At 41.0% G+C, this 27396-nt stretch overlaps 2 protein-coding genes across 2 annotated transcripts; one reads left to right on the top strand and one right to left on the bottom strand.

The window, feature by feature from the left end:
- Window positions 1-417: 417 nt before the first annotated feature.
- Window positions 418-6465, bottom strand: LOC118771921 (patched domain-containing protein 3-like). Its single transcript, XM_036520096.1, has 5 exons — window positions 5758-6465; window positions 3837-3964; window positions 2179-2324; window positions 526-2085; window positions 418-425 (listed from the first exon to the last, which is right to left on the bottom strand). Exons 1-5 carry the CDS (start codon window positions 6463-6465, stop codon window positions 418-420), a joined length of 2550 nt encoding a protein of 849 aa, XP_036375989.1.
- Window positions 6466-10857: 4392 nt separating this feature from the next.
- Window positions 10858-20617, top strand: LOC118771912 (highly reducing polyketide synthase pks5-like). The gene is made up of 6 exons (XM_036520083.1): window positions 10858-10915; window positions 11532-11685; window positions 12160-12320; window positions 13054-13260; window positions 13835-14016; window positions 15053-20617. Exons 1-6 carry the CDS (start codon window positions 10858-10860, stop codon window positions 20615-20617), a joined length of 6327 nt encoding a protein of 2108 aa, XP_036375976.1.
- Window positions 20618-27396: the final 6779 nt, after the last annotated feature.

Genomic DNA, 27396 nt, shown 5'->3' with positions numbered 1-27396 from the left:
AGACCCAGGACCTTGGTTTAACATCTCATCTGAAAATTGTCTCCTACAGTTTAGTTTCCCACTCACTGGTGCAAGAGGGAAGACTGTCCTCTACTGGTGAACCAAATCCGCTTTCAACAGTACCCTGGTTTTCCCAGGAGGTCTTCCTGTCCAGCCTTTCATCAGGAGAAGGCTAGAGGGCATTTATAACTGCTGATCACTCATTTAAATGTACTTTTTAATTGTCAGTTCTCCAGTTTTAAAAAGTACAAAGCAGTAACACTGCATTGAACATGTGGCACATGGACTAACTGTGATGATACAAGGTAGCACTGCTGAAAAATGACCAATGACACCTGAGAACTGGTAACAAGCTATGTCATGGGCAGTCCTCACATTGTTCATGAACTTTCATCTCTAAATTCTTAGGATTGTAATCTACTGATCTGAAAGATGGATTGACATGTGAGTTGATTTGAAACACGTTGCTCCTGTTTTGGCCAGAACACATTGGGCAGATTCCCGTATTTCTTCGTCTATTTTTACCATCATCCAGCTCTTCATCCGTCTGTTCATCCAGCTGTTTGTTGCCACAACATCCAAATAAGGTCAAAAACACAGGAATAAAAACAATTCCATGAACCATCCCAAAGAGGATGACCAGGAACATGATCTTGAAGAAGGTTCTGAAGATGTAGCTCTCTGCTGCAGACAGCACCACCACCCCCAATATGGTAGAGACTGCCCCCTGCACTATAGGATAGCCCAGGGAAGAGAGCGCCTCAACAGCCTTCTCATTGGTACTCGGCTCACTGCTTGAGACAAAGGCGTATGAAATGTGCGCAGAGAAGTCCACTGAAAACCCAATACAAATAACCAGATTAATCATGGATATAGAGTCCAGATTAACATCCCACAAAGCCATGAAACCGGCCACGCCCACAATGACAGAGGCGATGGCAAAGGTCACCCACAGAGAGCAGAGAGGGTTTGGGATCAGTAGGAGGGAGATCACCAACATAGCTGCTGTGGCAACTGCAACATTCTGGATGGTGTTACTAACTATGACAGCATACTGGTCATAGTAAATAAATGCAGGGTGATAAACCAGCAATGGAACTTTTTCACACTTCCCAGCAGTTTCCCTCAACTCATTCAATAATTTCTTCTCATCCACTGAAGTGACAATGTTTACAGTCGGGATAAAGAAACGAGAAGCATATATCCTACCATTAGTGAAGTTCACATCTTGCTGGAACCCTGAGATTTGTAGAAACTCTGGTAAATGCTCCTTGAATATCTTTTCATCCTTTAAATTGAAATCAGATTGATTTCCAAATATCTCATATGATTGGAGCCACGATGGTGTTGTCATATTCTTGTTAACATTAGGTAGACTTTCAAATCTTTCAAGACAAGCGTCAAGATTGCTAAGTGATTTTTCATCCCAGTACAGATACTCTCCTTTTACAACTACCATAACATTGGGACCATACTCTGAAAAGTAGCTGTCTTCATCATCATAATAGTTACCAATGTATGAACCATCGGCTGCCAGATTTTTGAGGTCTATGCCTTCCTCCATTTGGCGGCATCCATAAATACTACCAGCCAAATACCCAACATAGAGCAGGAACACTAACGCTTTGGTGTAGGTGTTTGTCAGAATTGGGCCGTAGTACTCTTTGAATAAGTCATTTATAGGCATCGGTACCTCAGCCCCAGTTTCTTTATCATAAGCACCTCCCATGCAGCAAATGTTGTTCTGCTCAGAAGTGTCGCCAGGTTTTGGAATCTTCATGCAGGTCAGCCAGTGTCGGTTGCTCTTTTCTCTCCTTCCATTCAACGCCATAATGGCACCAAAGAACGTGATGTTGTAGAGGTAGCAGAAGACGACAGCTGTGCCAGTGTACATACAGAAGGACTGGACAGAACGGAAGGGGGTCATGAGACCGATGTAGAAAGCCAAGGCATCTGTCAGCGTGGTGATGGTGATGGAGACGGCCGCCTCTTTGTACGTTTCTGCTAGACGGTCCTCAACACTGTCATGAACGTGTGTCCTCTGCCAGAAGGAGATCATGATGAACATGTTGTCGACGCCGATCCCTTTGAAAACAATTGAATTGTGTTATTGATCGAATCACAGTATATAAAAATCTGTTTGCTGTAACTTCTCAGAAGGAGAGCTTGTAATCTTACCAAGTATCAAAAAGGGGGCAGTGGCCACAGTCATAGCAAAGGGCATGCCGATGTACAGCAGCATCCCAAAACTGGAAAGCACTGCCAGGCCAGCAGAGAGCACACCAAAGGTAGCCACCCAAACCTTGTTCCTCACACTGTCCAGCCTGACATGATGGAAGAAAATATGGGAAACGTGACAAACATTAGCATTTCAGTCTTTCCTGATTTATTTCAAATGGGTTTTAACAGCAATAAGATTGTCTTATGCTTGAATCAGCTTCACACATTCATCACCATCAGTCTTACTGTCTGACATTTGCAAGTGGAGTCAATCAAGCTAAAACAACCTGCTGACATTGCAAGGGATGGAATAAATTAATTCATCTCATTTCAGAATTAAACATCTGCCTGCTTTTTCTTTAGCAATGGTTGGCAAGCACAGATTGCAAGTAGTCATTTCATTCATTGTTGTTTACATCTATGATTACGTCTATGTAGAAAGAGTGGAGTTGCTCAACAAGTTGTTCAACAAGTATACTTCTTATTTGGCTTATAACTGGATACTCATGTGGTTCTGTGGTCTCTGAGTTGACACTATATGCTTAGTCTATTATAGTGTGTATTGGAGAGACCTTAGTAGTGAGTAAACTCTTTAGCTGTTGTCAGGGCTCAGGCAGGGACTCAGGCGCAGACAGCGGAATAAGGTGCACAAAGCGAGTTTGATAAAGCCGACACGGGGAATCCAGAAACCGTAGTCAAAAACAGGCGAAGTCAGAAAACCAGAAAAGCACGGCTAACAATACCAAAACCGGATCCTAAAACGTGGTCAAGAAAACGGGCAAGAGAACAGTAAAACAGCAGGTAGGCAAGCAGGCAGAACAGGAAAAACAGCTTGTAGCAACACAGACAAACTGAGACCAACTCGCAATGAGACAAGAAACAAACAAGAAATATATAGGGCAAGGCTGATGACAAGATGGCGTTCAGGTGTGCAGGTAGGCGGGTGGAGCCAGTCAGGTGACCAGGTGGGCGGAGAGCAGGGCAGGGCTGGAACACAGGGAAAAACAAAAGCACAAGGACAGGGAAAACAAAAACAAAAACAAACCCGGCTAAGGAGCCGCAGTCCTGACAGCTGTGTAATAACCTGGTTTCCAGTTTGCCAGTTTGCCAGTTTGTTTGCTAATTAACCACTGAGCTAATTAATTTGCTAGCTATATCAAACGCAGGGCAGAAAACTATCAAAACTGATTCAATACTAAATATTATTAGTAGTGATGCTATTCATTAGTATTGCTGTTCATTACATTACATCGTTTAGCAGACGCTCTTACCCAGAGCGACTTCCAAATAAGTGCATCACTATGCTATTCAAAACCTACTCTCTTCAAACTTTGGTTGATGCGCAATACGCAGACTCATAACTCAGGGTTATATTGTTGCTTCTTTGGGTACTGCATACAGTATAAATAGTATTACCACCAGTATACCAGCAATATCAGCAGTTTAACTATGGAAAATGTGTATCAAATCTGACATGCCACTGTGTCCTGAATATTTGCGATATAGGAAATTTCTACAGACCTTCTAAAGTAACCCCGTTTTCCTGACAAGCAAAATTCTAGTATACTCAAATGCTTGTTGAATAGTTGTCTAAAAACGTGCACCTGAACACATACCTCATACAAGATATAATTGAGAAGGTAATGGCCAGGGCATATGTGATTGAAAAAAATGGGATCACAGACTTTGAACTGCCCTCAAACTCCTCCTGCCTTGATATGGAGGTGAAGTATGACACAGACACCTGCAAAGACACACAATGGAATGTAAATTAAAAAAAGCATTTAATGTGCACACATTCCCCGCCAAATATACCCATCTCCCTCTTCGTTTCTAGATCTATTATGCATTCAGTGCAAACACTCATAAGATAGAGGACACCAAATCATAATGTCTAACCCTGCTTAAAATTTTCAGCTGGGGCTGAAGATGACAAACCAGGAGAGCAAAACAAACATAACGATCCAAGCAAAATCAAGAGCAGCCTACACAGACATAACACATGGTCAAATGGCTGGTTATCAACCCTGCGGCAAACAAAACACGAATACACAGTCAAATTGCATTTTAAAATTAAGCTACCGATGTCAAATCTATGGTTTTCAAGGACGCCGATTCACATTTCTGCCATACAGTGGCACAACTACCCTATTAAGTGCCCTCGTTTAAACGTTGTGGTGTCTGAACGGAATGCACAACATTTGAAGTTCCAGCCACAGTAAATTGGGCTCCTGTGTTGTCGACTCATGTAGGGCTAAACTACAGAATAATGATTCACAATCTAGTTCATTCAAGTTAACGTTTATGTCCTAATATGTCCTATCTTAATAAAGTTAGCCAACATCACATAGCAGCTAACTGCCGAAGTATAGCGCTAATTAACTAGCTAACTAGAGCCTACCTATCTAACTAGTCACCAGACCTTGCTGATGGGTCACTGAGTTGTAGGCCTACTGATTCGAATTTGCCGTAATGCATCCAAAATTATTTTTACGCCAATATTGGCTCTAAAAATGAAGACAATACCATGATGTGCACCCTATGTAACTGTAATTTTAAAATAATAATAATAATAATAATAATAATAATAATAATAATAATAAAAACATTAAAAAAATATCATAATAGTTGACAGGCGGGGCGGGGTATGGCAAGCCGTTTTAACATTTAATCGAACCACACTCCTATCTGGAATTACAGTTTAGATATCCATAATAGCATTTCTCCTATCTGGAATTACATTTTAGACATCCATAATAGTATTTCTCCAAGTCAAAACTGTATTCTCACTAGTCGGAATGGGAATTAAAGAGATAAATTCCTAGGACGTCATTCGTCCTAGGAAGAATGACGTTGTGGTTATCTGAAATTACAATTGTGTATAGGAAGAATGTCATTGTGCCTATCTGAAATGTTCATTTTGACTAGGAAGAATTGAATTACGGATATTTGCAATACATATCCAGTCTAGCTATTAAATGTTAAAACAGCTTGCCATAGGCGGGGCCCGTTTGGGCTGCGGGGGTATAGCCTACTTTACTGCCCAGTTTATTAATTTAACTTTTCTTTAGACTACTTAAAAAGACGGCTTTGGCGCCCCCATGCATTGCATGTGTCATGGCATTTGGCATTACATGTCCAGTTGAAGTCGATTTGGTAAGATTAATGTCTATTTTTGGCTTACCCAGCGGTATGAACACAAAAGCTTCCATGTAGGTACGCATAAAGTGTATATGATAAAAGTTACGCATAAAGCTCTTGTGATAAAAGACGTAAATTCAAGTGCAGTAGTTTTCCTTTGAAAAATTCTATTCAAAAGTGTAAAATACTTCATTAATCTTTAGTTTTTCTGACACTGAAATAAATCGGAAATGATGCGTAAAATTGCTGACGCAAATCCTGCTGTGACTTACATAATGGCCAACCCGAATCGCCGACTATGGGCTACTGTAGCCCTACTACGTTTTCAAATGCAAAATATCTGATGGTAAATTTGACCATTTTTACATTATATTCTTTACATCTTTATGTACTTACCTGTTTCGATTCAGGTTCCTTGGACAACGTCTCTGTGAATGCTTTTAGCCATAGCTCGTTTCTTGTAGAGTTGTCCTCTCTCAAAAAATAAAAAAGTCGAATAGCCTCTGCACTTTCTATTTCGTATGAAGTAGGCCTAATTTTCACCCCACCAATCTCTGTCCCAAGGAATACAGGAGCAGAGTTAAATATATAAATTGGAAACGTGAGAGTAATGTCTTCAATTGTACTAGCAGTGTAATTAACGATATCTAAAATCGTGTTGGAGAAACACGACTGACCAACGGTGGCGCAACTACTTTCATAAGATATTTGTCCATCCCCAGCTTTTATCTGCTTAACTTGTCGATCTAAACTGATAATTTCGTTAAATGCTAGTTTAGTTAAGATGTTTGATTTGGACACGACAATCAACGAGGCATACGTCCCCTCCGTATCAAGCCTCATGTGAGAGAAATCCGAGTCACTCATGTTGAAGTTTTCCTGAACGAACTGTCTCTCCATCTTCGCGGGTCCGTTCACTGGTGTGAACTGGTCTTCGATGTCGTTCGCCTCTCTGTCTTCCAGAAAGTAAAAGCCCCCACCAAGCCCAGCGGAGACTAGCAGTGGTATGAATAAAAACACCCACGGATACCTGCCTACAAACCATCCGATTCCCCAAAAGCAGCGGGAAATAGGCTTTTCAACGCAGTCTGTTTGGCACGTCATTTTCCTGAATCTTCTCTTTTTGAGCCCTTTTCTAAATTCTAACTTGTGAGGGAAAAAAGTGCCCGTGATGTGCTCTCAAGGACCTCTCAGGTGCGTATGTGTATGTACCCACGGATACCTGCCTACAAACCGCCCCATTCCCCCAAAGCAGCGGGAAATCGGTCTTTCAATGCAGTGTGTGCGGCACTCCATTTTCCACAACCTTTAACTTTCTTCATACTAACTATCGATAAAAAGTGCCATGATGTAGCCTACTCTCAACGACCTCGCAGATGCGTATGTACTGGGAACAACATGTTATCCGTTTTACTCTTTCTATTTGTAGTGGAACGTCATCAACGTAGCTGTCATGCTGACCTAGCTATATGGGAGAGTCAGCAACGTCTTGGTTAAACCTCTTTGCGCTGTAAAACATGTCCTTATCAGGTATTTTCTCACTAGCAGTTTCCTTATAGCAACAGGACAAAGGTGGTTATTTTATGACCAATATAAGTTTATGACTATATTGAGCCTCAAAATAAACACATACAGTATCTTATACCTTATTCCCAAAGGAATAAAAATAAAGATAAAAATGACCTCTGTAGACCGTACACTAACATTTTACTTAAAAAAAAAAACATACATTGCTGTAAAGTCCTTACACCAGTTTACAAAGAGAATGACTGGCATCAACAGGAGATATACATTTGGGATAGAGGTTTTGCATCAGATTGCAGATTCTGCATCTCATTCTTTTTACAGCACATAGACAGCAATGTGGTGTTGTGGAAAGAAGGAGCCTTTATAACCCAAGGTTGCTGGTTCAGTTCCCCAATGGGGCATTTCTGTTGCTGTACTTGGTAAGTCCTGGAAAGATACATAACCTGGAATTGTCTTAGTAAATATCAAGCTATAAATGGATAATATACATGAATGTCAGTCAAGAAATGCATTGAGCCATGTGTATCAAGTAACAAGTATGGTCAATATACAATATTGTATGCTGAGTACTGTAATGGACACAAATACAGTTCTTTGAGAATGAAATTTTCAGTTAAACTAACAAAGTGTTTTTCACTCACATATTTATTCCTCTAATCAGTACTATCTGAATAATCGGTCAGAAGAATTTCTAACCTTTGACCAGAAATGCAAATGGGGATTGTAAATACGATCACATGATTTCTGATATTCATTAAGAAGAAAGGCTTATCTTTCATCATGTTTGTTCAGCCATGTTATATGGGGTCATGTATAAAGTGTAAAGGGTATAAAGGGTTTATAAAGAATGGACAATAAAAGCCCCATTACAAAATTACTTAGCTTGCATTGAGCTGGATCACACATTTATCTACAGCAAGTGGTCACATGAGCACTTTTGGGAAACTGACCTTGGACCATAACCCAAGTTTCCTCTTGAGGAAGTGTGATATTTAAAAAAAAAAAAAAACTGAAAAGAATTGGCAATACTAACACATTGGATATTAAATACAAAACAATAGTAATTTGTTTACCTAAATCAGTTTGTATTTTCAGAAAAGTATCAATCAATTTTTAGGTAAGTTTGTCACACTACTTTATGGTATTATTGCTTTTTCTTGTTCTTCAATTAACCAATGTGTTATCCAAATGTACGCAGGTATGAAATCATTAAGACATGTTGGGAAATGGCTTCTTTGAGACAGCCTCATTGGAATGTTGAGCGGAAAGATGATTTGTCTACAAACATCTTGCAACTGGTCATTTTTCAGGTCAGCCTCATACTGAGAAGTTGAAGAAAGGTGTTGGTCAGCTCAGATGTTAAAATGGAAATGACTCCTTCCTAGGATAACTTTGTGTACAAACGACTCCTTCCAAGGGTGACAGTGACATGCACTGTCTGCTCTCAACAAGACAGTGGCCCAGAGGTGTATCCCAAATATGGGAGGGGTGTGAAAAGCAGTGTCTTCTAACTGCAGGTGTTTTTTTTTCTCTGTGCCTTAGAAGAAGACGCACTAGTTCCTCAATTCTGTTAGAATCTCCATTTCAAAAAACATAGAGAAAGACGTGGGCCTGAATTCATTTTCATACTTGAGAAACCCACTTTTATTTCTATAGGCCTGGCCTTCAGAAGACTGTGGAAAGAACTGAGCAGCAGCTTTCATTACATTACATTATGTCATTTAGCAGACACTCTTACCCAGGGCGACTTACAAATAAGTGTATCACAATGCTAAGAGTAGTGGTTGAAAAGTACTGCAAGGGGTCTGTAAAATACTGAGTTAAGTGCTAAACTAGTGTAGAGTGCTTTTTTTCTGAATGGAAAATTGGGATAGATAGGATAGATAGAGAGGAAGGTAGACTAGAGATGAAGCTTGAAGACATGAGTTTTTGACTTTCTCTTGAAGGCACTCGAGGAATCTGTTCTACGAATCTCAGCAGGAAGCTCATTCCATCAGCGTGGAGCAAGTACTGAGAAGAGGGTGGTCTGAGAGATGCTTTGAAATTGGCATATGACTGGCAGTAAAATATACAGGTGTGTAATAATATGTAATAAAAATGAACTGCACCAAATGCTTTCCCTCTTCCCTTTACGGCAAGCGATAATGTGAGCTTTTGAGGGAAACTGACCTAGAGGCGTCATAAACCGTCTTTGCTGGAGGAAGTCAGTAAGCGCTTTATTTGTGTGGGTAGAGTCCCTGTCTGATCTAAGTGCAAGGCGTCTGAAGGTCGACATGAAAACAGATAATATAGTCGATCAAATTCGGTCAGGTACGCCACCTTTTCCAATGCACCTGCATCAGAGCAGTCCCAATGGGAAATTATGCTACAAATGCATTACTTTAGCCAAAGATGTAACGTGTAAAAACATGTGATGTGGTCACAAGCTTCACTCCTATTTCATTACATTCATTTAGCAGATGCTCTTATCCAGAGTGACTTCCAGCACAAAAGAACATAAGTTTTATTATTATTAGTACTGCTACTACCACTGCTACTACTACTATTATTATTATTAATAATAATAATAATTACAATAACAATAATAATAATAATAATGGATTACAGTTGCATAGCACCTTCCAGCCTCTCAAGGTTGTGAAGCCAGGGACTCCCCTCAGCCATCACCAATAAGTAGCACCCACCCGGGAGATGGACGGCAGCCATTTTGTGTCAGAACGCTCACCACAAATCAGCAGAGAGGCAGAGAGGGAGAGAATAATTTCTGTTGTGCCTCTTGTTAAGCGTGAATCTTGTGTTCTTTTGTGCAGCTGTTGATTTTAGTGACGGAAAAGGCAAAACTAAATGCATTTCATTGCAAGGCAATAAGACAATACCTGGTTCAAAGAATCTTTTCTTTCATCTAAGCAGTTACCGTTGGATGACACACTCTGGAGTCCTCTTCCATGTAAGTGTGGCCTGAGGCAATGAACTACAACAATAAGGTTTTTAAAGTCATCATTTTATACAGCGTGCAGGTACGTTTATGTTAAAACCTTTGCTATCGAGGACTACACATTCGTAATTTGTTGAATCAATTTGACAATCTTTGAGCCCGAAAATAACAAAATACCACCTGTTGGGGTAGCATTCAAATATAACAGATCTAACTGTTTCATCCCATTTTTTGTTGTTGTTCTTTTTGTTGTTTTCCAAATAACTTCAGGGTTATCTTAATTTATCAAATGGCTGTGCAACTCTCTGATAACAAACAGCTAATAAACACAGATATGCAATAACAGTGTGTGTTTCCAATGTGAGGTTGACTGAGTCCCCATTAAAAAACTGCATTGTTATTATTCAGAAAAGTGCATAATGTGTTCTCCTGAATTTGTGATATTTCTGTGTTCTTGCAGTCCTCTCTGTGGGCAGTATAATGCAATTCATTGTGATGAAATCATGTGCACCATAATGAATTCTTTTGGGATCCCCTTCACTCTTTTTGGCACCTTTGATCCTTTCTTTCTTTCATTCCTTCTTTCTTTTTTCTTTCAGTCATATTTCCACAATTACATTACAGATTTATCTCAGCTAATTGTTCATAAGGGGCACAAGAAAAAAACATTGTTAATGTGTTTTATTTTTATTTACTTCTTCACTACTTTTACACGGACAATCACTCTGTAAGTTAATTATTGTCTCACCCTTGGTCTTACAATAAAATATTTTATGGTTAGCATTTTGTCCTGGATACTTCATGGGTTTCATGTTTTCCTTATTGTCTTACTTATCTCAGGTGATCATTGTACCCCCATAAACCCTGACAATGGTTCATATAGAAGGGCAAACAGTGGAAAATAATTAATGCATTGAGCATCCATGATTAAAGACTTGAAGAGTGAGAAATCCTGACAGGCAGTAGAATCTATCACAATGTGACTCTCTCTCAAATGTATTTGTAGTGTTTGCCTTGTGTGATCAGACACCAAAATGGAGGACACAGAGGAAGGCATTGCTGTTGTGGGCATTGGCTGCAATTTCCCTGGAGGTAATGCATTGAGGCTGTAATGCAGAGTAAGATGTTTGGCCTGATTTAGCCCTGAAAACAGCTGTTACAATGCTACAATTTGCTACAATTGTCATGGACACCTGCCGGACCATTGAGTTAAATGGGGCTGTGGTGGGGTGTTGTGTTAAGACGCAGGCGCTAGTAACTAAAAGATTGTTAGGGCACTGCTGTCGTACCCTTGGGCAAGGTACCTAACCCACAATGTCTCAGTAGATAACCAGCTGTATAAATGGAAATATAAATTTTTAACCTATGTAAGCTGCTCTGGATAATGGTGTATGCTACATGACAATAATGCAATGTAAAAAAAAGAAAGCCGCAGAACTGCATTGTCAAACATATTATGGATGCAATATGTATAAAATCTGTGCATGCATATAGTACTGTTAACACAATTGGATTGCATTGCTAAATGTCATTTGCAATCTGATCGGTTCGTGTGATGCATGATTTAAACTATTCACAGGATACTCTTGTGACTGTGTACAGTGAGTATTCGTACATATGACATTCACGTTTCACAGTCCAGAGCTTACATACATGGACTGCTCAAGCCAGAGTGAAATCAAGTTTTCTGTGAAACATTTTACCATAGGTGAAGGGCTTGACAGTTTCTGGGAGGTTCTGCTGGAGGGAAAGAACTGTGCGGTGCAGATTTCAGAGGACAGGTTTGACAGCAGGTTCTGGTACGACCCAGATGACAGCAAGGCTGGAAAGGCACGGTCTACCAAAGCTGCACTCATCGATGGGTAAGGCAGTTTTTAAGTTGTCATTCAGTTTCTGTCTTCGCTCAACAAACACTACACCAAATTAGATGATACACTTCAAACAAGTGTAGTTGTACTTGTAGCTGAAGTTAATGTTTTTTTCAGTTCTCTTGGAATTAATTTTAAAAGGATACAACAAACTATAAGGCTTTGTTTGCTTGTAAGATTTTTTTTTGTAAGGTGAATGGTCCAAAGGGACAGTAGACCTACAGGGTCTATAGCTCTAAAGTGTGTATTACACTGTTAATACGTTGTAAGACACATCAACATGCCAGCTCAGGAATTACTTTCCAGAGAAAATGTCAAAATTAGGAGTTATACCTACTCTGCTGGAAAAAAAATTATGTTAATGCTAATAGATAATGCATTCCTTTTTCAAGTGCCCTCTGCCACAATTATTATGTTACATTTTTCACAATAAATGTCAGTAGACCCAACACAGATATTGTTTCATAGGTTTAACGCGTTTGACCACAAGTTCTTTGGCATACCTGATGGAGAGACTATCGATATGGACCCCCAGCAGAAACTACTGCTGGAGTGCAGCTACAGAGCCCTGGAGGATGCTGGGATACCAATGGAGAAGGCCAGCGGAACCAGAACAGGGGTTTTCATAGGTAATTGCCTTGTGAGTTTCATAATAGGAACCACCACTGTTGATAAAACCACATTTTTTACCAACCTTTAATCGTCGTGGTCTGTTTTGTGGGATGACCACTAGGGGGCTATTTAATGTATAACCACAGTAAGGGATCATGCCTCTGTTTGCCATCGGTGTACAAATACTGGGACTCATATGAAACTCATATGAAACTCTAAGCCACTCTCCTAAGCATGCAAGGATAAATTTAAGAAAAAAATTCTGTAATTAGCAGTGGTTGTGGGGGCATCCCATTTAAACACAATGACTGACATGTCCTAAGAGAGCTGATTTTCACAATCATACAGTGAACTAACATCATGCAGAATTGATTCAGTATGGACAGCATGTCATGTACAGTGTTCTTAGGACAGCAAACAGATACAACAATGTAGAGTTTTAAACAATGTGAGAGTTAATTAGCTTCTTACAGTTTATTGGACATGAAGTTGCTACGTTAAAAGTCTTGCAAATGAATGAAAAAAGTAAACATACCCATAAAAAACAAACCTTTTTGAATTGAATGTATGTGATTCTTTCATTAGCAATGCTGGTATTGTCAGATTATTGATGCTATTTATGAATGCTTGCCTTGTTTTAAGAATAAAATTTAGAGTGCATCCCTGATCTCTGTTGACAATAATGCAAGTGTTATGAGAGTGTCTCTGACATATTTTAAATCGCACCTGATGTTCTTCTTCTTGTTTTAGGCTTGATGAACAGAGATTTCGATCTTATAACTACAAAAAACTGCCCCACCACTATAACCCACTACACTGGTACAGGGACGGCCATGAGCATAGCAGCCAATAGGATCTCCTACACCTTCAACTTCACTGGACCCTCATTGGCTATTGACAGCGCATGCTCCTCCTCCCTTGTGGCTCTCCACTTTGCCTGCCAAGCAGTGAGACAAGGTAACAATTCTTCTACCTATTTTGTCTTACCTTACCTTGAGACCATTGTGTATAAGAGCCTATTAATGTTTCATTATAAATTTATTTCTGTCTGTTTTACAGGTATACTGTATCAGTTAACCATATTCTGTGGCATTCATTGCTCAGCATGTAGAACACGTCACTGGTGTTTAGTCTGACATTGATAAATATTAGTGAATGCATTGTTAAAGAGGAGGCCAGGGTTGCCACACAGAAAATTCCATCTTGTACAAGATATCAGTAACCTTGTGCTCGGTTTTCTCATTCTATCAGTCATGGCCTCACCTTCAACACATTCATTATTTATATTTATTAATATTATTAATATTGGACTAAATAGCAGCAATGTATTTTAATGATGTATGATGTAGTCAATGTAAGTCATCTGCACTACATTTACTTGACTTTGGATCTATTTTAACACTGCAATTTGATTTCATTTGCTATATCACCCTTTGTCCATCACAAAAAAAATCGATGCTCACTTTTGATAATCGGGGGCATTTGAAACCAAGATTATTCTTTTCTAAACACAGTAATTTCCTTTTTTTAGGAGACTGTGAGATGGCAGTCTGTGGGGGAGTCAGCTGCATCATCGAGCCACGAATCTTTGTTTCTCTCAGCAAAGCCAAAATGATCTCCCCTGAGGGCACCAGCAAACCTTTCTCCAGCAGAGCAGATGGCTATGGGAGAGGAGAAGGCTGTGGGATCGTCCTGCTGAAGCCACTGAAAAAAGTAAGACACCAAGGACACAGAAAATGTCGACAAAAAACCACAGTGGTTGCCGATACTTGTCCAGCAGTATTATTGAGAGCTGCAACAAAAGCAATGCCTATGGTGCACCAAACGTATGGCATACCCAAAGCAGCCAGTGAAGAAAACAAAGTATCTAACACATCTACGACAGCAGCAGTGTGGTATTGTGATAAGGAGCAGGGCTCATAATTAAAAGGTTGCTGGTTTGATTCCCCGCTGGGGCAATGCTGTTGTACCCTTGGGAAAGGTTCTTAACCCCCAACTGTCTCAGTCAATATCCATCTGTATAAACTGACAAAAAATTGTAAACTGTGTAAGTCTCTCTGGATAAGAGTATATGCTAAATGACAGTAATATGATACAGATTTTAAGCTTTCACAACAAAAGGTGCTCCTAGATACCCTGCCATCAACCCAGCCGTAAACCAGTTGTCGTAAATTGAATCATACCTTCCCATATATACGATGTAGTGAGTGGGGGATAGATTCCTGAACATGGGATAGGAATTGAAAAAGACTTGATAAGTACAGGATCAAGTCAACTACTTATGATGTACTCATACAGTGTGAATATGTGTGTGTTTAATATTACATATATCGGGACAGGAGTGCAGCATAATGGTACAGAACTTGCAACCAAAAGGATACTGGATACTCAAGCACTGCTGTTGCACTATTGGACAGGGTATTTAGCCAACAATTGCCTCAGTAAATAACCAGCTGTGTAAATGGATAAAACTGTAAGCTGCTGTATGTAAGTCACTCTGGATAAGACATAGGAAATGACAATATTTCAATGTATTAACACAGAGAAAGTATAGTTTATAAGTTTTTAATGCCAATACGTTTATTGGCATTAAACAGGGACTGCTTGTATTAGAACTTGGTTAATATGTACGAGTTCTTGTTCATTCAAAATACTATATTTAAAGGGTATATTCTGTACATAAATAATTCCAGTAATCTGTCAATTACCGAAATGTAAAATCGTATGACATCCTCTCCTCTATACGCAGGCTCTACAGGACTTTGACCATATATGGGGCATCATTAGCAGAACTGCAGTCAATCAAGATGGCCGCTCCGTCACTCCAATCACCAAGCCGTCTATGGCCCAGCAGGAGGAGCTGCTCCGCAGAGTTTACTCTACAGGGATTGATCCTTCACATGTCCAATACATAGAGGCTCATGGGACTGGAACTCCGGTGGGGGATCCCACTGAAGCAGGGAGCATCTCCAAAGTCATTGCCAAAGCAAGACCCCAAGGATCAGACCCGCTCTGCATCGGCTCTGTGAAAGGTAACATCGGACACACTGAGTCCGCAGCTGGAGTGGCAGGACTCATCAAGGTGCTTCTCATGATGCACCATGAAACATTGGTTCCTTCACTCTTCTACTCTGAGGATGGGGCCAGTATCGATGGCAAAGCCCTGAATCTGAAAATTCCCACCAGAGTAGAGAAGTGGGAAAAGACTGGCCCAATAGGAAGGGCTGCAGGTGTCAATAACTTTGGGTTTGGAGGGACAAATGCACATGTGATCGTCAGAGAGTACATGCCACCAAAAGTTGCTAAATCAGAGACAGAACGTGCATATCACTGTTTTGTAGTATCTGCAGTCTCGGAAAAATCTATCAGACAGATGATAGAGGACACAGCTCAAAAGATAAGCACAGACAACAGAGTGGACCTACAAGCTCTTGTATATACATCAGCCTGCAGGAGAAGCCACTCAAAACACAAATACAGAAAAACATTCCTAACATCTTCTCTGAGTGATTTAGAAGAACAGCTGAAATCTGCACTGAAAAGGAAGTTGGTGCCATCAAAGTCAGACACCAGGTTAGTGTTTGTCTTTTGTGGAAACGGGGTTACCTACAGGGGCATGTGCAAGCAGCTTTTGAAAGAAGAGCCTGTTTTCAGAGAAAAAGTGAAAGAGGTGGAAAAGATTTTCCAAAATTACAAAACCACAAGCATCTTACAGAAGCTGGAAGATGACTATGACAACGATGACTATTCTAAACCACACGTTGTCCAGCCTCTTCTCTTTGCCATCCAGGTTGCCATTGTCAGCCTTCTAAAGCACTGGGGTGTCAGACCTGATGCCATTCTTGGCCATTCTGTAGGAGAGGTGGCTGCTGCCCACTGCTCTGGTCTGTTGTCTCTTGAAGATGCAGTGAAGGTCATCTACTTCCGCAGTGTGTTGCAGAGCAGGGTCACAGGAGGGAAAATGCTCGTTGTCAGCAACGTAGAAGTGTCAGAAATCATGAAGCTCCTCCCTTCCTACTCTGGGAAGATCTGCTTAGCAGCCTTCAACAGCCCTCAGTCCTGCACCCTGTCAGGTGATGCAGATGCTGTAGAGAGTCTTCATCAGAAGCTGAAGATCTCATTCAACAGTAAAAATCTATTTCTTCACATTTTAGACGTCCCTGCTGCCTACCATAGCCATATGATGGATCCTATCCTGACCAAAATCGAGGACAGCATAGGTTCCCTTCAAGAGAATGAAATGGAAATAGAGTTATTTTCAACTGTGACAGGAAAGGTGTGTTCTCAAGGGGATTTCAGCACAGGGAAATACTGGGCCAGAAATGTTCGTGAGCCTGTAGCATTTGAGCAAGCAGTGAAATCAGCAGCCAAAGACAAGAAGAACATAGTCTTTGTAGAGATAGGTCCCAGAAGGGCCCTGCAGAGGAACATCATGGAGACATTGGGAAATGATGTCACAGTTTTCTCCTCTGTGCAGCCAGATAAAGACTGTGAGACGCTGCTGACTGTTGTGTCCAAACTATTTGAGCTGGGGGTACAAGTAAACTGGGACCAGTTTTACAAAGGGTGTGAGGCACCACCTACACCTTTCCCCAGGTATCATTTTGACTGTGTAAAGAGAGAACTCAGCCTTGAAGTACCACAGAAACCTTCTGCAAGCAATCATCCTGTGTTGACACACACAGGTAAAGACAATGAATTCGCCTGCAATCTCTCTTCTGATTCTTTGTCTTACCTGCATGAACACAAGAACAATGGTGTTGCGATTATCCCAGGTGCCTTCTACGCAGAACTGGGTTTGGCGTCATTCACAGCCAATGCAAAACCAAGAGTTCCCCTCAGCTCACTGCAGCTCGGCATCACATTTCACAGTCCGTTTGTTTTTACCCAGAATCCACCCGAAATGAAAGTGCAGCTTGAACCTGCAGAGAATGAGACAACGTTTAAAATATACTCCTCCTCAGCCAGCTACGCCTCCGGTGCCGTAGAGAGCAAGCCAGGAAGGTTGCCTGAGGAACAGAGCATCTCACTTGACAGCGTTTACAAAAGATGCACATCCGTTGTGAATTCAGAGGAATTCTACAACAGTCTCTCCTTGGCAGGGTTTCAGTACGGCTCAGTTTTCAGAAACAAGGGAGATGTGCTCTATGGGGAGGAATTCAGGGAAGCTGTTTGTGTTGTGAAAATTCCAGAAGAATTGCTCATGCACTTGCATGACTATTGCATTCACCCAGTGGTGTTAGATTACCTAATGCAGCTGACACCTGTCACTATCGCAAATGGATTCATGTCAAGGCCCGGCTTTCCCTCAGCTATTGGTAGTTTGACAGTGTTTGACCCATTCGAGGAGGAAATGGTGATGTATCTGAAAGCGACTGATGTAGGGTCTGATCACCTTGAAGTCTGTGGCTGTTTCACAAACAAAGAGGGTCATGTTTTAGTTGAGCTGAAGCATGTGAGGATTTCCTTTTTAGGGAGCAGTTCTTATGTTGCAGAAGAGTTCTTCTTTCACAATGAATTCAATGTAATCTCAAATCAGGAGACCAGCACCACGCACAAACCCAAGGCTTTAGTCTTTGCAGATCAGTCTGGAGTATCCAAAGCCCTTAAACAGTACTTGAACCCCAGATCTACATACATTCCCCACACAGGCTTGGGGAAGTCTAGCACTAAAGCCTCTGACTTGCTGTCAAAATTGAACATCCCAGATATCAGTAAGAATTTTGAGGAAGTTTTGTTCATGTGGGGAATTCAAAACATCACTGAGCTCTCAACAGAAAATGTTCTAGAGTGCTTAGTCACCTGCTGTGAACTTTTTCGGCAAATTGTTCTCAAATTGAAAGAAGAAAGGTTTTCTTATCCTGTTAGAGTGATCACCTACAAGTCAGCAGAGAAGACAGTAGGCCACATCAGCCCGGCCTTCGCGCTTTCGGGGATGACAAGGGCATGTGCAGCAGAGATGCCAAATCTCTGTTTTCAGTTAGTCGATCTTGACTCTGTTTCAAGTGAGGACATCAAAGCGTTGGCCGAAATAATTTACTCCTTCCACGGCAGCAAATATCCAGAGCTTGTCATTAAGAATGGTGAAATTCTGCAAGGGTCCATAAGACGAACACCTGTCAAAAGTGTTGAGACTGTTGAGAGAAAAGCCAGCTCTTTGGAGTTTGATAGGTTCATTTTGCAGATCGCTGACCCGTACAGAATGACAGGCTTGTCTGCCATTCCCTCCAGTGACTCTGGGGACCAGATTCAGAAGCAAACCGTTGAAATTCAACTGAGTAAAATCTGTGTTCACTCATCAGATTACTACCCTGTCAGTGTCTCTGATCTGACTTTTGGTCAGACCATGTACTGGAACAAACACACATCTCAGAACCACAAGCTTCTGGCTCTCGACTTCAGTGGTACTGTTACAGCTGTGGGGAGGGATGTGAGCAAGCTGAAAGTGGGAGATCATGTCGTTTCATGTTACCCTGTAGCTGCATCCTCCAAGATTGTGATTCCCGAAGCTGCCTGCTACAGCACAAAGAAACTTCCATTTCTCAAGGAAGTACCATGTGTGTCCTACTTTGTGCTGTCGTGGGAAATCTTGCACAATTCGCTACCCAAAATAAGACAGCAGAAAAAGCTGGGCATTATCTCATCTGAGCCCGAGTCTACTCTGCTTCAGGTCTTGCTTTTTACAGCAAATAAATCAGGGTGGAATGCCATTGTAGGGACAGAGTGTAGTGGTCTCCTTCAGGATTTGAACAAATTTGATGCATTTGTCTTTCTGCCTCCCTTTGACATCTCCTCCTTCACCAAAGCCTGCAACATTGCCAGTGTGAAACACATTGTTGCTGTCTGCGATAACTTCGTTCCATCTTCTTTCACACAAAATGCTTTCAGAAATGAGAATGAAAATATTCACATTCAGACTCTTCAGATGGCGAATGTTTTCCAGAGGGCTCATCTGAAAAAGCAGAGGACACAGATATACAACTGGCTGAAGTCAATGCATTTGGACAAAACCTCTGTGGTTTTCCAAAGCACCACATTTCAAAGAACGACATTTGGAAGCATTGACATCCTGCCGCTTAAGAGTGAATCCTACTTCAGCTTAGGCATCACATCTGTGATTGCCCTGAATAAGGTGGCAAAAGACGAGGTTTCTGACATCCCAGTGCTGGCAAAACCAAAGCAACTCTTTGAGAAGAATTCAGTGTACATTGTGACAGGGGGTCTGTCTGGGCTGGGGTTCGAAACTGTGAAGTTCATCGCTCAAAGAGGTGGGGGAAACATCGTCATCCTCTCCAGAAGCGCCCCTTCACCTGACATGCAGGTGGAGATCGACAATGTACGCAACCAGTGTGGGGTTTCGATCATTAGTTTGCAGTGTGACGTCTCTCTGTCGGCGCAGGTTGTGAAAGTCATCGGAGTCATTGGCCAGCGATTCCCCTCCTGTCCAATCAAAGGGGTCTTCCACAGCGCCGTCGTCTTACACGACGGGTTTATTGAGGCGCTCGATAAATCACACTATGAAAAAGTGTTCAGGCCAAAAGTTAACGGAGCTCTGAATCTCCATCATGCAACAAGGCACTGCAAACTGGACTACTTTGTGTGCTACTCCTCCATTACAGCATTCATTGGCAATGCCTCTCAAACAAACTACGCTGCTGCCAACACATTCCTGGACATGTTTTGTCATTATCGAAGAAGCCTTGGACTTGCAGGACAGTCCATTAACTGGGGGGCTTTGAATCTCGGCCTCCTGCTGAACAAGGATCATTTCCAAAAGTTTCTAGAGGCCAAAGGCATGATGATTATGGAGGTGCCAGAAATTCAGGAAGGGCTGGAGCAAAGTTTGTTGTTAAACAATCCCCAACAGGTTGTGTGCAAGTTCAACTTCAGAAACTTGAGAAATCACGTTCTTTCCGAAAACAATTCTCTCAAAGTGCGTCTAGGTGAAGTGGCAGCAGAAGAACTCAGAAAAGCAAAGGTGACACAGACTAATTGTCAGCAGACTGCTACACCTTCCTCACCAAAGGAATATGTCAGATTTGTGCTAAATGAAACTTGCAATGTAGACCTAGATGAGCTAAATGACGAAACATCCATTTCTGCTCTTGGTATGGACTCAATGCTGGCCATGACTCTGCAGAACGTCATCTATCAGGAAAGAGGAGTCAATGTTCCCCTTGTCAAATTACTGGACCCAAACAGCACCCTGTCCACATTGGTGTCACTCCTGACAGAAAGTGACAAGGGCACTTTTCAGAGAGAAGACCCAAGTCACACTTGGGAAGTGAAAAATGAGGAGTATACAGAGTTTTAAAACAGAAAAAATTGTCACTATCAAGACCCACACAGGTCCTAACCTGGCTAGATCAGACTGAAGAGCATGTGACTCTATGTCAGCCTTATGGATCTGAGCCCAGCATGAGGCAAAGTTGTATTTGCAATAATCAACATGGTTTAATGGTGATGCGGTTGAACCTTGTAAAAGCTGCAAATTTGAATTCTTCGTAAAGCAGAAGTTATATGTTTTTATGCAAGGCTATGAATATATACGCTGTAGTTGTACAAATCATATAGTACTGTGTCCTCGAACAGACCTTGCTCTCAGCTGAGAACTACTGTCTCATTGTAGAACTGTACACATCCTGTCCCCGTACTGTCACTATACTTACTGTATGCACTTTTGTACGTCGCTTTGAATAAAAGCGTCTGCTAAATAAATAAATGTAAATGTAAATGTATATAACATAAAGACAAAAATGTAAAAGCTGACTGTGAAGATCCATGACATGTAGTTTTACTTTCAGGTCACACATACTTGAATGAACATACACATTGTAAATTGGTCTTATTCTTAATCCAGATCATTACTGTTCACTGATTTTGTCTAGACTACATGTTTGCCTTAATTTACAATTGTTTATAGGCCTACATCACATTCACAGAAAAATAAAATTTGTATGAAAATGTGATATTTGTTCATGAAGGAATTAATAGCAATAAAATACCTTTTTAAAATAGCAACTGAAATTGTATTTATTAAGGATTTGTGATTTATGAGTTTATTAAGGAATTGAGACCACTGCTTAATCCACTATATGCAACTGAATGACTGGATGGTTGGAAAAAAACTGTTGCTGAAAAGAAACAGTGTGTTGCAGCAAAAAATATAATAAATATTATATATATAAATAAAGGAATAAAGGAAATATATGTACAATAAATGTAAGTATTTGGTTACTATATGTATTTATACATTACTTGCTACATGGAATTGACCAATTATGTGTATTGTCACTTTCTAGAAAATAACTGCTTTGGCAGCTACATAGAAACATACTAGGTCAGTTTTCCAGACCCAGGCTATTTAATTTGCCTTCTGAGATAATGTCTCAGTCGCCAGCAATCTGCCCAGTGGCGAGTAGATGTTGTGTGAAGCAACCCAATGTAGCTGAAATATCATAGTCTTACCTGCTTCAGGCCTAGAGGTACCTGGGCTGGCAGTAAACCCTTCTAGATTGCATGTAGACTGTAAAAGGTGGACACAGCACTTAATGTTTAAACTCTGATGGTCAGGTTTATTCTGAAGCATATTTCCTTTTTTCCCCCCTTATATTCTTACTTTTAGTGCAAACTCAACATACACTATATGGACAAAAGTATTTGGCCACACCTGTTTTTCAGGGTTTGGGCTAGGCCCCTTATCTCCAGTGAAGGGCAATGTTAATGCTTCAGCATACCAAGACATTTTGGACAATGCTATGCTTCCAACTTTGTGACAACAGTTTGGGGAAGGCCCCTTTTCTATTCCAACATGACTGTGCCCCAGTGCACAAAGCAAGGACTATAAAGATAAGAACATAAGAACATATGATGACGAGAACAGGCCATTCGGCCCAACTAAGCTCGCCATTTCTTAATTAAAGAGAATCCAAAACTGCATCAAGTCTAGACTTAAACACAGGAAGGGTCTCTGCCTCAACTACATGACCTGGCAACCTACTCCATGTATTGATAACTCTTTGTGTAAAATAATATTTCCTTATATCAGTGCGGAACCTACTCTTAACTAGTTTCCATTTATGTCCTCTTGTTTTACAGACTGAACTCACCCTAAAGAATCTATTATAGTTAACCTTATTGATTCCTTTTATAAATTTAAAAACCTCAATTAAATCACCCCTAAGCCTCTTCTCGCTTAGTCTAAATAGGTTAAGTAACTTGAGTCTTTCTTCGTAGCTTTTATATTTCATGCCAGGAACTAATTTAGTTGCCCTTCCTTGAACCTTTTCAAGAACTTCGATATCTTTTTTATAGTGCGGTGCCCAGAACTGCACGCAGTATTCCAAGTGAGGTCTGACTAAGGCATTGTATAGTTTCAATATAACCTCTTTAGATTTATACTCAATACTTTTGGCTATATATCCCAGCATCCTGTTGCCCTTTTTTACTGCTACAGCACACTGCCTAGATCCTGTTAAGCTTGGGTCAACTATTACTCCTAAGTCTTTTTCAAATTGAGCACATTCTAGTTTTTTTCCACCCATGAAGTAGTCTTGTTCTTTTTTCTTGTTCTTGTAGTCTGTTCTTTTTTCCTGCATGTAAGGCTTTACATTTATCTAAATTGAATGTCATCTGCCAGGTATCTGCTCACTTTTGGATGCTGTTTAGGTCTTCCTGTATTATCTTGGTTGATTCTATACTGTTGGCTAGACCCCCTAGTTTTGTGTCAACTGCAAATTTTACTATTTTACTACTAACCTCTGCATCAAGATCATTTATGTATATAAGAAATAGCAAAGGCCCCAACATCGATCCCTGCGGGACTCCACTTCGTACAGAACCCTGCTCTGATACAATTCCTCCCACAGTTACAGTCTGCTTTCTATTAAACAATCAACCTCAAACCCACTCAGTGATAGCTCCTGTAATTCCTGCAGATTTCATTTTCAATATGAGCCTCTCATGCAGAACTTTGTCAAATGCCTTTTGAAAATTTCATCCGCACCTATCCTTTATCGACCGTAATATTGAAAAAAACATCTAGTGCAATCTGTCTTTCAAAACACCTTTTAGCTTCCCTTATTTTTTTTTTAAACTTGAGATCGCATATTACTGTATTCAGTCTTATTACTATCTGAGCTCTCCAACATGTATTTTCTAAATAATTTCCTTTTTTGTTTCAAACTGTTCCGTAGCGACTTATTCATCCACTGTGGATGCTTCTTTTTCAGCTTCCCTTTTCTCACTTGCGGAATGAATTTACGCTGTACATCCAGAATAATCGTTTTAAGAATGCACCACATTTCTTTCACAGTTTTACCACCTAGAATAGGTACCCAGTTTATATTCCTTGTATAATCATGCATCTTAATAAAGTCAGCTTGTCTAAAGTTGAATACTCTAGCATTGGAGAATGCAGACTTAACTAGCAAAAAAACTTCAAACGTAATTGAAATATGGTCACTTGTACCGAGTGGTTCCCCTACCTCAATACTCCCAATTCTATCAGGATGATTACACAGAACCAGATCTAGGATTGTGTTCTCTCTCGTGGGTTGAGTAACAGACTGTATCAAAAAACAGTCATTTACAACATCCAAAAACTCTTCCTCACATTTACCTTGACCTGACACAGCTTCCCGATTAATTGAAGGGTAATTGAAGTCCCTCATTACTATTGTCTCACCCTCCTGACATGCTAGTGTAATGTTATCAAAGAGCATACAACTGACATTGCTGTCTGAAGCTGGTGGCCTATAGCATACTCCAACATTCAGACCTTTTTCATTTTCCCCCAATATCTTAATCCATATGTCTTCACTAACACCAAGGGGCTCCATTCCTGGTATTTCCTGAATATTAAGATTATCCTTTACATAGAGAGCTACGCCTCCTCCTCTTCTATTGATTCTATCTTTTCTTAGCAGCTTGTATCCCTCTACGTTGTACTCATCCCCATCCCCTGCACCAAGCCACGTCTCTGTAATCCCAACAACATCATAGTTACTATTACTCATAACGATTTCCAGATCCAAAATTTTATTTTTTATGCTTCTAGCATTTAAACAGAGGAATTTCAGGGTATCACGTGTGCATTTCTTGTCCTTCACCCCCGCCCCCAGCTGCTCAGAACCACCTCTATTTCAGTGCTGCTCTGACTGATTTACAAGCATCGTTTTCAGCAATTATGCAGTCATGCAGTCAAGTTTTCGGACAAATGCATCCACTTTGTCAGCTAGGGGCAACATGCTGGCATCTCGGCCTTGCAAAGACAAGTTCAAAGTATTGAGCCTGCCAAATATGTTGACTAAATACGACAGGGAAGCTAGCCACAAGGAGTCACAAGTGTTTGGCAAGTTCTGATTTGCTCTCTACCAAAAACAAATCTTCACCTCTTCTCGCAGTTCGTAAAGGCGCTGTAACACTCTCCCTCTGGTAAGCCAGCGCACCTCCATGTGAAAGAGGAGCTGCTCATGTTCAGAGCCCATTTCTTGACAGAGGACTGCGATTAAGCACAAGTTCAGTGCCCGTGCTTTAATGTAATTTATTGTCTGAACCGCTTGATGAAGGACAGACTCTAGGGGCTTCGTGTCACAACTCAGGCAGGGACTCAAGCGCAGACAGCGGAATGGGGTGCACAAAGCGAAGTATAATAAGCCGATACGGGGAATCCAGAAAACGAAGTCAAAACAGGCGAAGTCGGAAAACCAGAAAAACACGGCTAACAGTACCAAACAGATCCAAAAACACGGTCGAGGGAAACAGGCAAGATCGGGGAAACAGGCTGGCAGGCAGAACAGGAAAAATAGCTTGTAGCGAAACAGATAACTGAGACGAACAAGGCAGATGACAAGATGGGATGCAGGTGTGCAGGCAGGCAGGTAGAGACAATCAGGTGGGCGGAGAACGGGGCAGGGCTAGAACACAAGGAAAAACAAAAGCACATGGACAGGGAAAAGAAAACAACCGGCTAAGACGCCGCAGTCATGACACTTCGGCATTTTTCGTCATTTTTTTTTTTCTGCGAGAGCCTCACGATGGATCATTCAATGAGTCCATCTTGCCAGCGGAGCTACCTGCTGGACGTGTGTGACCAGGCCACTCACAAATCCCGTCATTGATCACACCCCATCGGTACAAATTCCTACACATTTGTCCCAGCACAAGTCAGCACAAGTCTTCGAGAGTAACAATGTTACACAGTGCCAGTTTTTTGGGGTTTTTTGCGATTTTGTAGCCATGTCTGAAACTACAGTGGAGAGCATCATTTCGGACTCAGGGCTAGACCTCCTGAACACTATATGCAACCTGTTGTTTATGGGGCTCCTCATTCTTTCTCATTGACCGATAGCAGCTTGCCTCCTCATTCTCTAAATCTGACACTGCATATAAAGGGGGGGGGGGGGGTTATCACAGCTTACTGACAACTGATAACTTACAACTTACAACTGAAAAAAGTTAAAAAAGAAGTTAGTCTTAGTTTCTGACAGCTTACATTTACATTTACATTTATTCATTTAGCAGACGCTTTTATCCAAAGTGACGTACAAGAGTGCATACAGTGGGAAAACAACAGGTACAAGGGCAAGATGTGTACAGGTCACACAAAGCAGATAGCGCTGAAGCTGAGAACAAGGTCAGTGTAGCGAGACAGAGCTAATCTGATCTAAACAGCTGATAACATGAAATGAGTGTCTAACGTTGCGCACACTGAATGGAAGTGGCTTGCTGCAGACATAATATTAACTCCTTTATCTACCCACCCAAATACTGCAAATCAGCATATTCGATGAATATGGTAAGTATATGATCAAATGATTTGTTGTGATTTGATTGGATTAATTGAGTACCAATATTTTTTCAAGGCTGTGCAAGGCGCAACGATACATATGAAAATAGTGATTTCTGAATCAAAATGTAATTTTTACTGAAATTTACTGTACTTTATGATTCTGTTTTATCTGAAATTTTATGTAAAGGATTGTGATGGGAGTTAACCTAAAGGGTAGTGGTGGAAGCATGCAGAAAGTGTTAGTACTGCAACATTCTTGTATGCAATATCATTTTACAGCCTCCTGGAGAAGTCAAACTGATTACTTTATTCTTTGTGTAAAACCATGTTTTCTCTGATCTCACCGCTAAATTACATAAGAACACACAGTTTACATTCTATAAAGACGTTTTCCAGTTTAATATTTTGTTTGTTCATTCTGGTCGTGTGGCTTTTCTAGAATTCTGACTGTCTCAAGACACTTTTCTCGGAATATCCCCAATGCGTATAAAGCGGTATTCAGACTTCCCCTCTTGAAATCTGACCACAATGTAATCCATCTCCTGCTCAAATACAAGGCTGTGGTGAAGAAAGTGAAATCTGTCACCAAGCAAATACAGGTGTGGTCAGATAGGTGTAAAGAGCAACTCCTGCTTCGAGGAGACTAATTGATGACCAGAACAATTTTTACTGTAGATTTGACACTATGGATGGCAGGATGGAATGTGATGAGATCTCCCCGTAGAAACGTCAATCGTTATCAACGAGGATGATGTTGCTGCAAGTCTTTTTAAATTGGAGCCGAACAAGACCACTGGCCCAGACAGTCTAAAAACCCGTCTTCTTAAAGACTGTGCTCCTCAACTAAAAGGAGTTTTTGCAGTTTCAGTTTCTTCTAGACACACACACGGTACCAAAACCATGGAAGTCAGGCCTGTGCCCAAAAAGCCAGGCGTAAGTATGCCAAATGATTTTTGGCCTATTGCAATAACCTCCATTTTGTGTAAAACCATGGAGCAAGTTCTGGCCAGTCATCTGACCTCAACTGTGGCCACCATGCTAGATCCACTCCAGTTCACATATAAGAGCGCCAGAGGCACAGATGATGCTGTGCTGACTCTGCTTAATGCAGTTACGAAACACCTTATGCGTCCCAAAGGATACGCCAGGGTTCTGTTCGTGGATTTTAGCTCAGCTTTTAATTCAATGAAGACACATATTCTCCTGAAAAGTCTCATTGATCTCAACATCAATACGGGGTTAGTTCTCTGGATCAGAAACTTTCTTTCCTGCCGCCCACAGAGGGTCTGTGTCAGAGGGAG

This window comes from Megalops cyprinoides, chromosome 2, assembly GCF_013368585.1.
Source record: "Megalops cyprinoides isolate fMegCyp1 chromosome 2, fMegCyp1.pri, whole genome shotgun sequence".
NCBI classification, from domain to species: domain Eukaryota; kingdom Metazoa; phylum Chordata; class Actinopteri; order Elopiformes; family Megalopidae; genus Megalops; species Megalops cyprinoides.
This window is presented reverse-complemented; position numbering and strand designations above follow the sequence as displayed.

Coding starts and splice junctions, on each gene's coding strand:
- LOC118771921 (XM_036520096.1), bottom strand. CDS start 6,465: ATGACGTGCCAAACAGACTGCGTTGAAAAGCCTATTTCCCGCTGCTTT. Junction 2,325..3,836: donor TCAATTATATCTTGTATGAG/GTATGTGTTCAG, acceptor CCATCATGTCAG/GCTGGACAGTGTGAGGAACA. Junction 2,086..2,178: donor TGCCCCCTTTTTGATACTTG/GTAAGATTACAA, acceptor TTGTTTTCAAAG/GGATCGGCGTCGACAACATG.
- LOC118771912 (XM_036520083.1), top strand. CDS start 10,858: ATGGAGGACACAGAGGAAGGCATTGCTGTTGTGGGCATTGGCTGCAAT. Junction 12,321..13,053: donor CAGAACAGGGGTTTTCATAG/GTAATTGCCTTG, acceptor TTCTTGTTTTAG/GCTTGATGAACAGAGATTTC. Junction 14,017..15,052: donor TGCTGAAGCCACTGAAAAAA/GTAAGACACCAA, acceptor CTCTATACGCAG/GCTCTACAGGACTTTGACCA.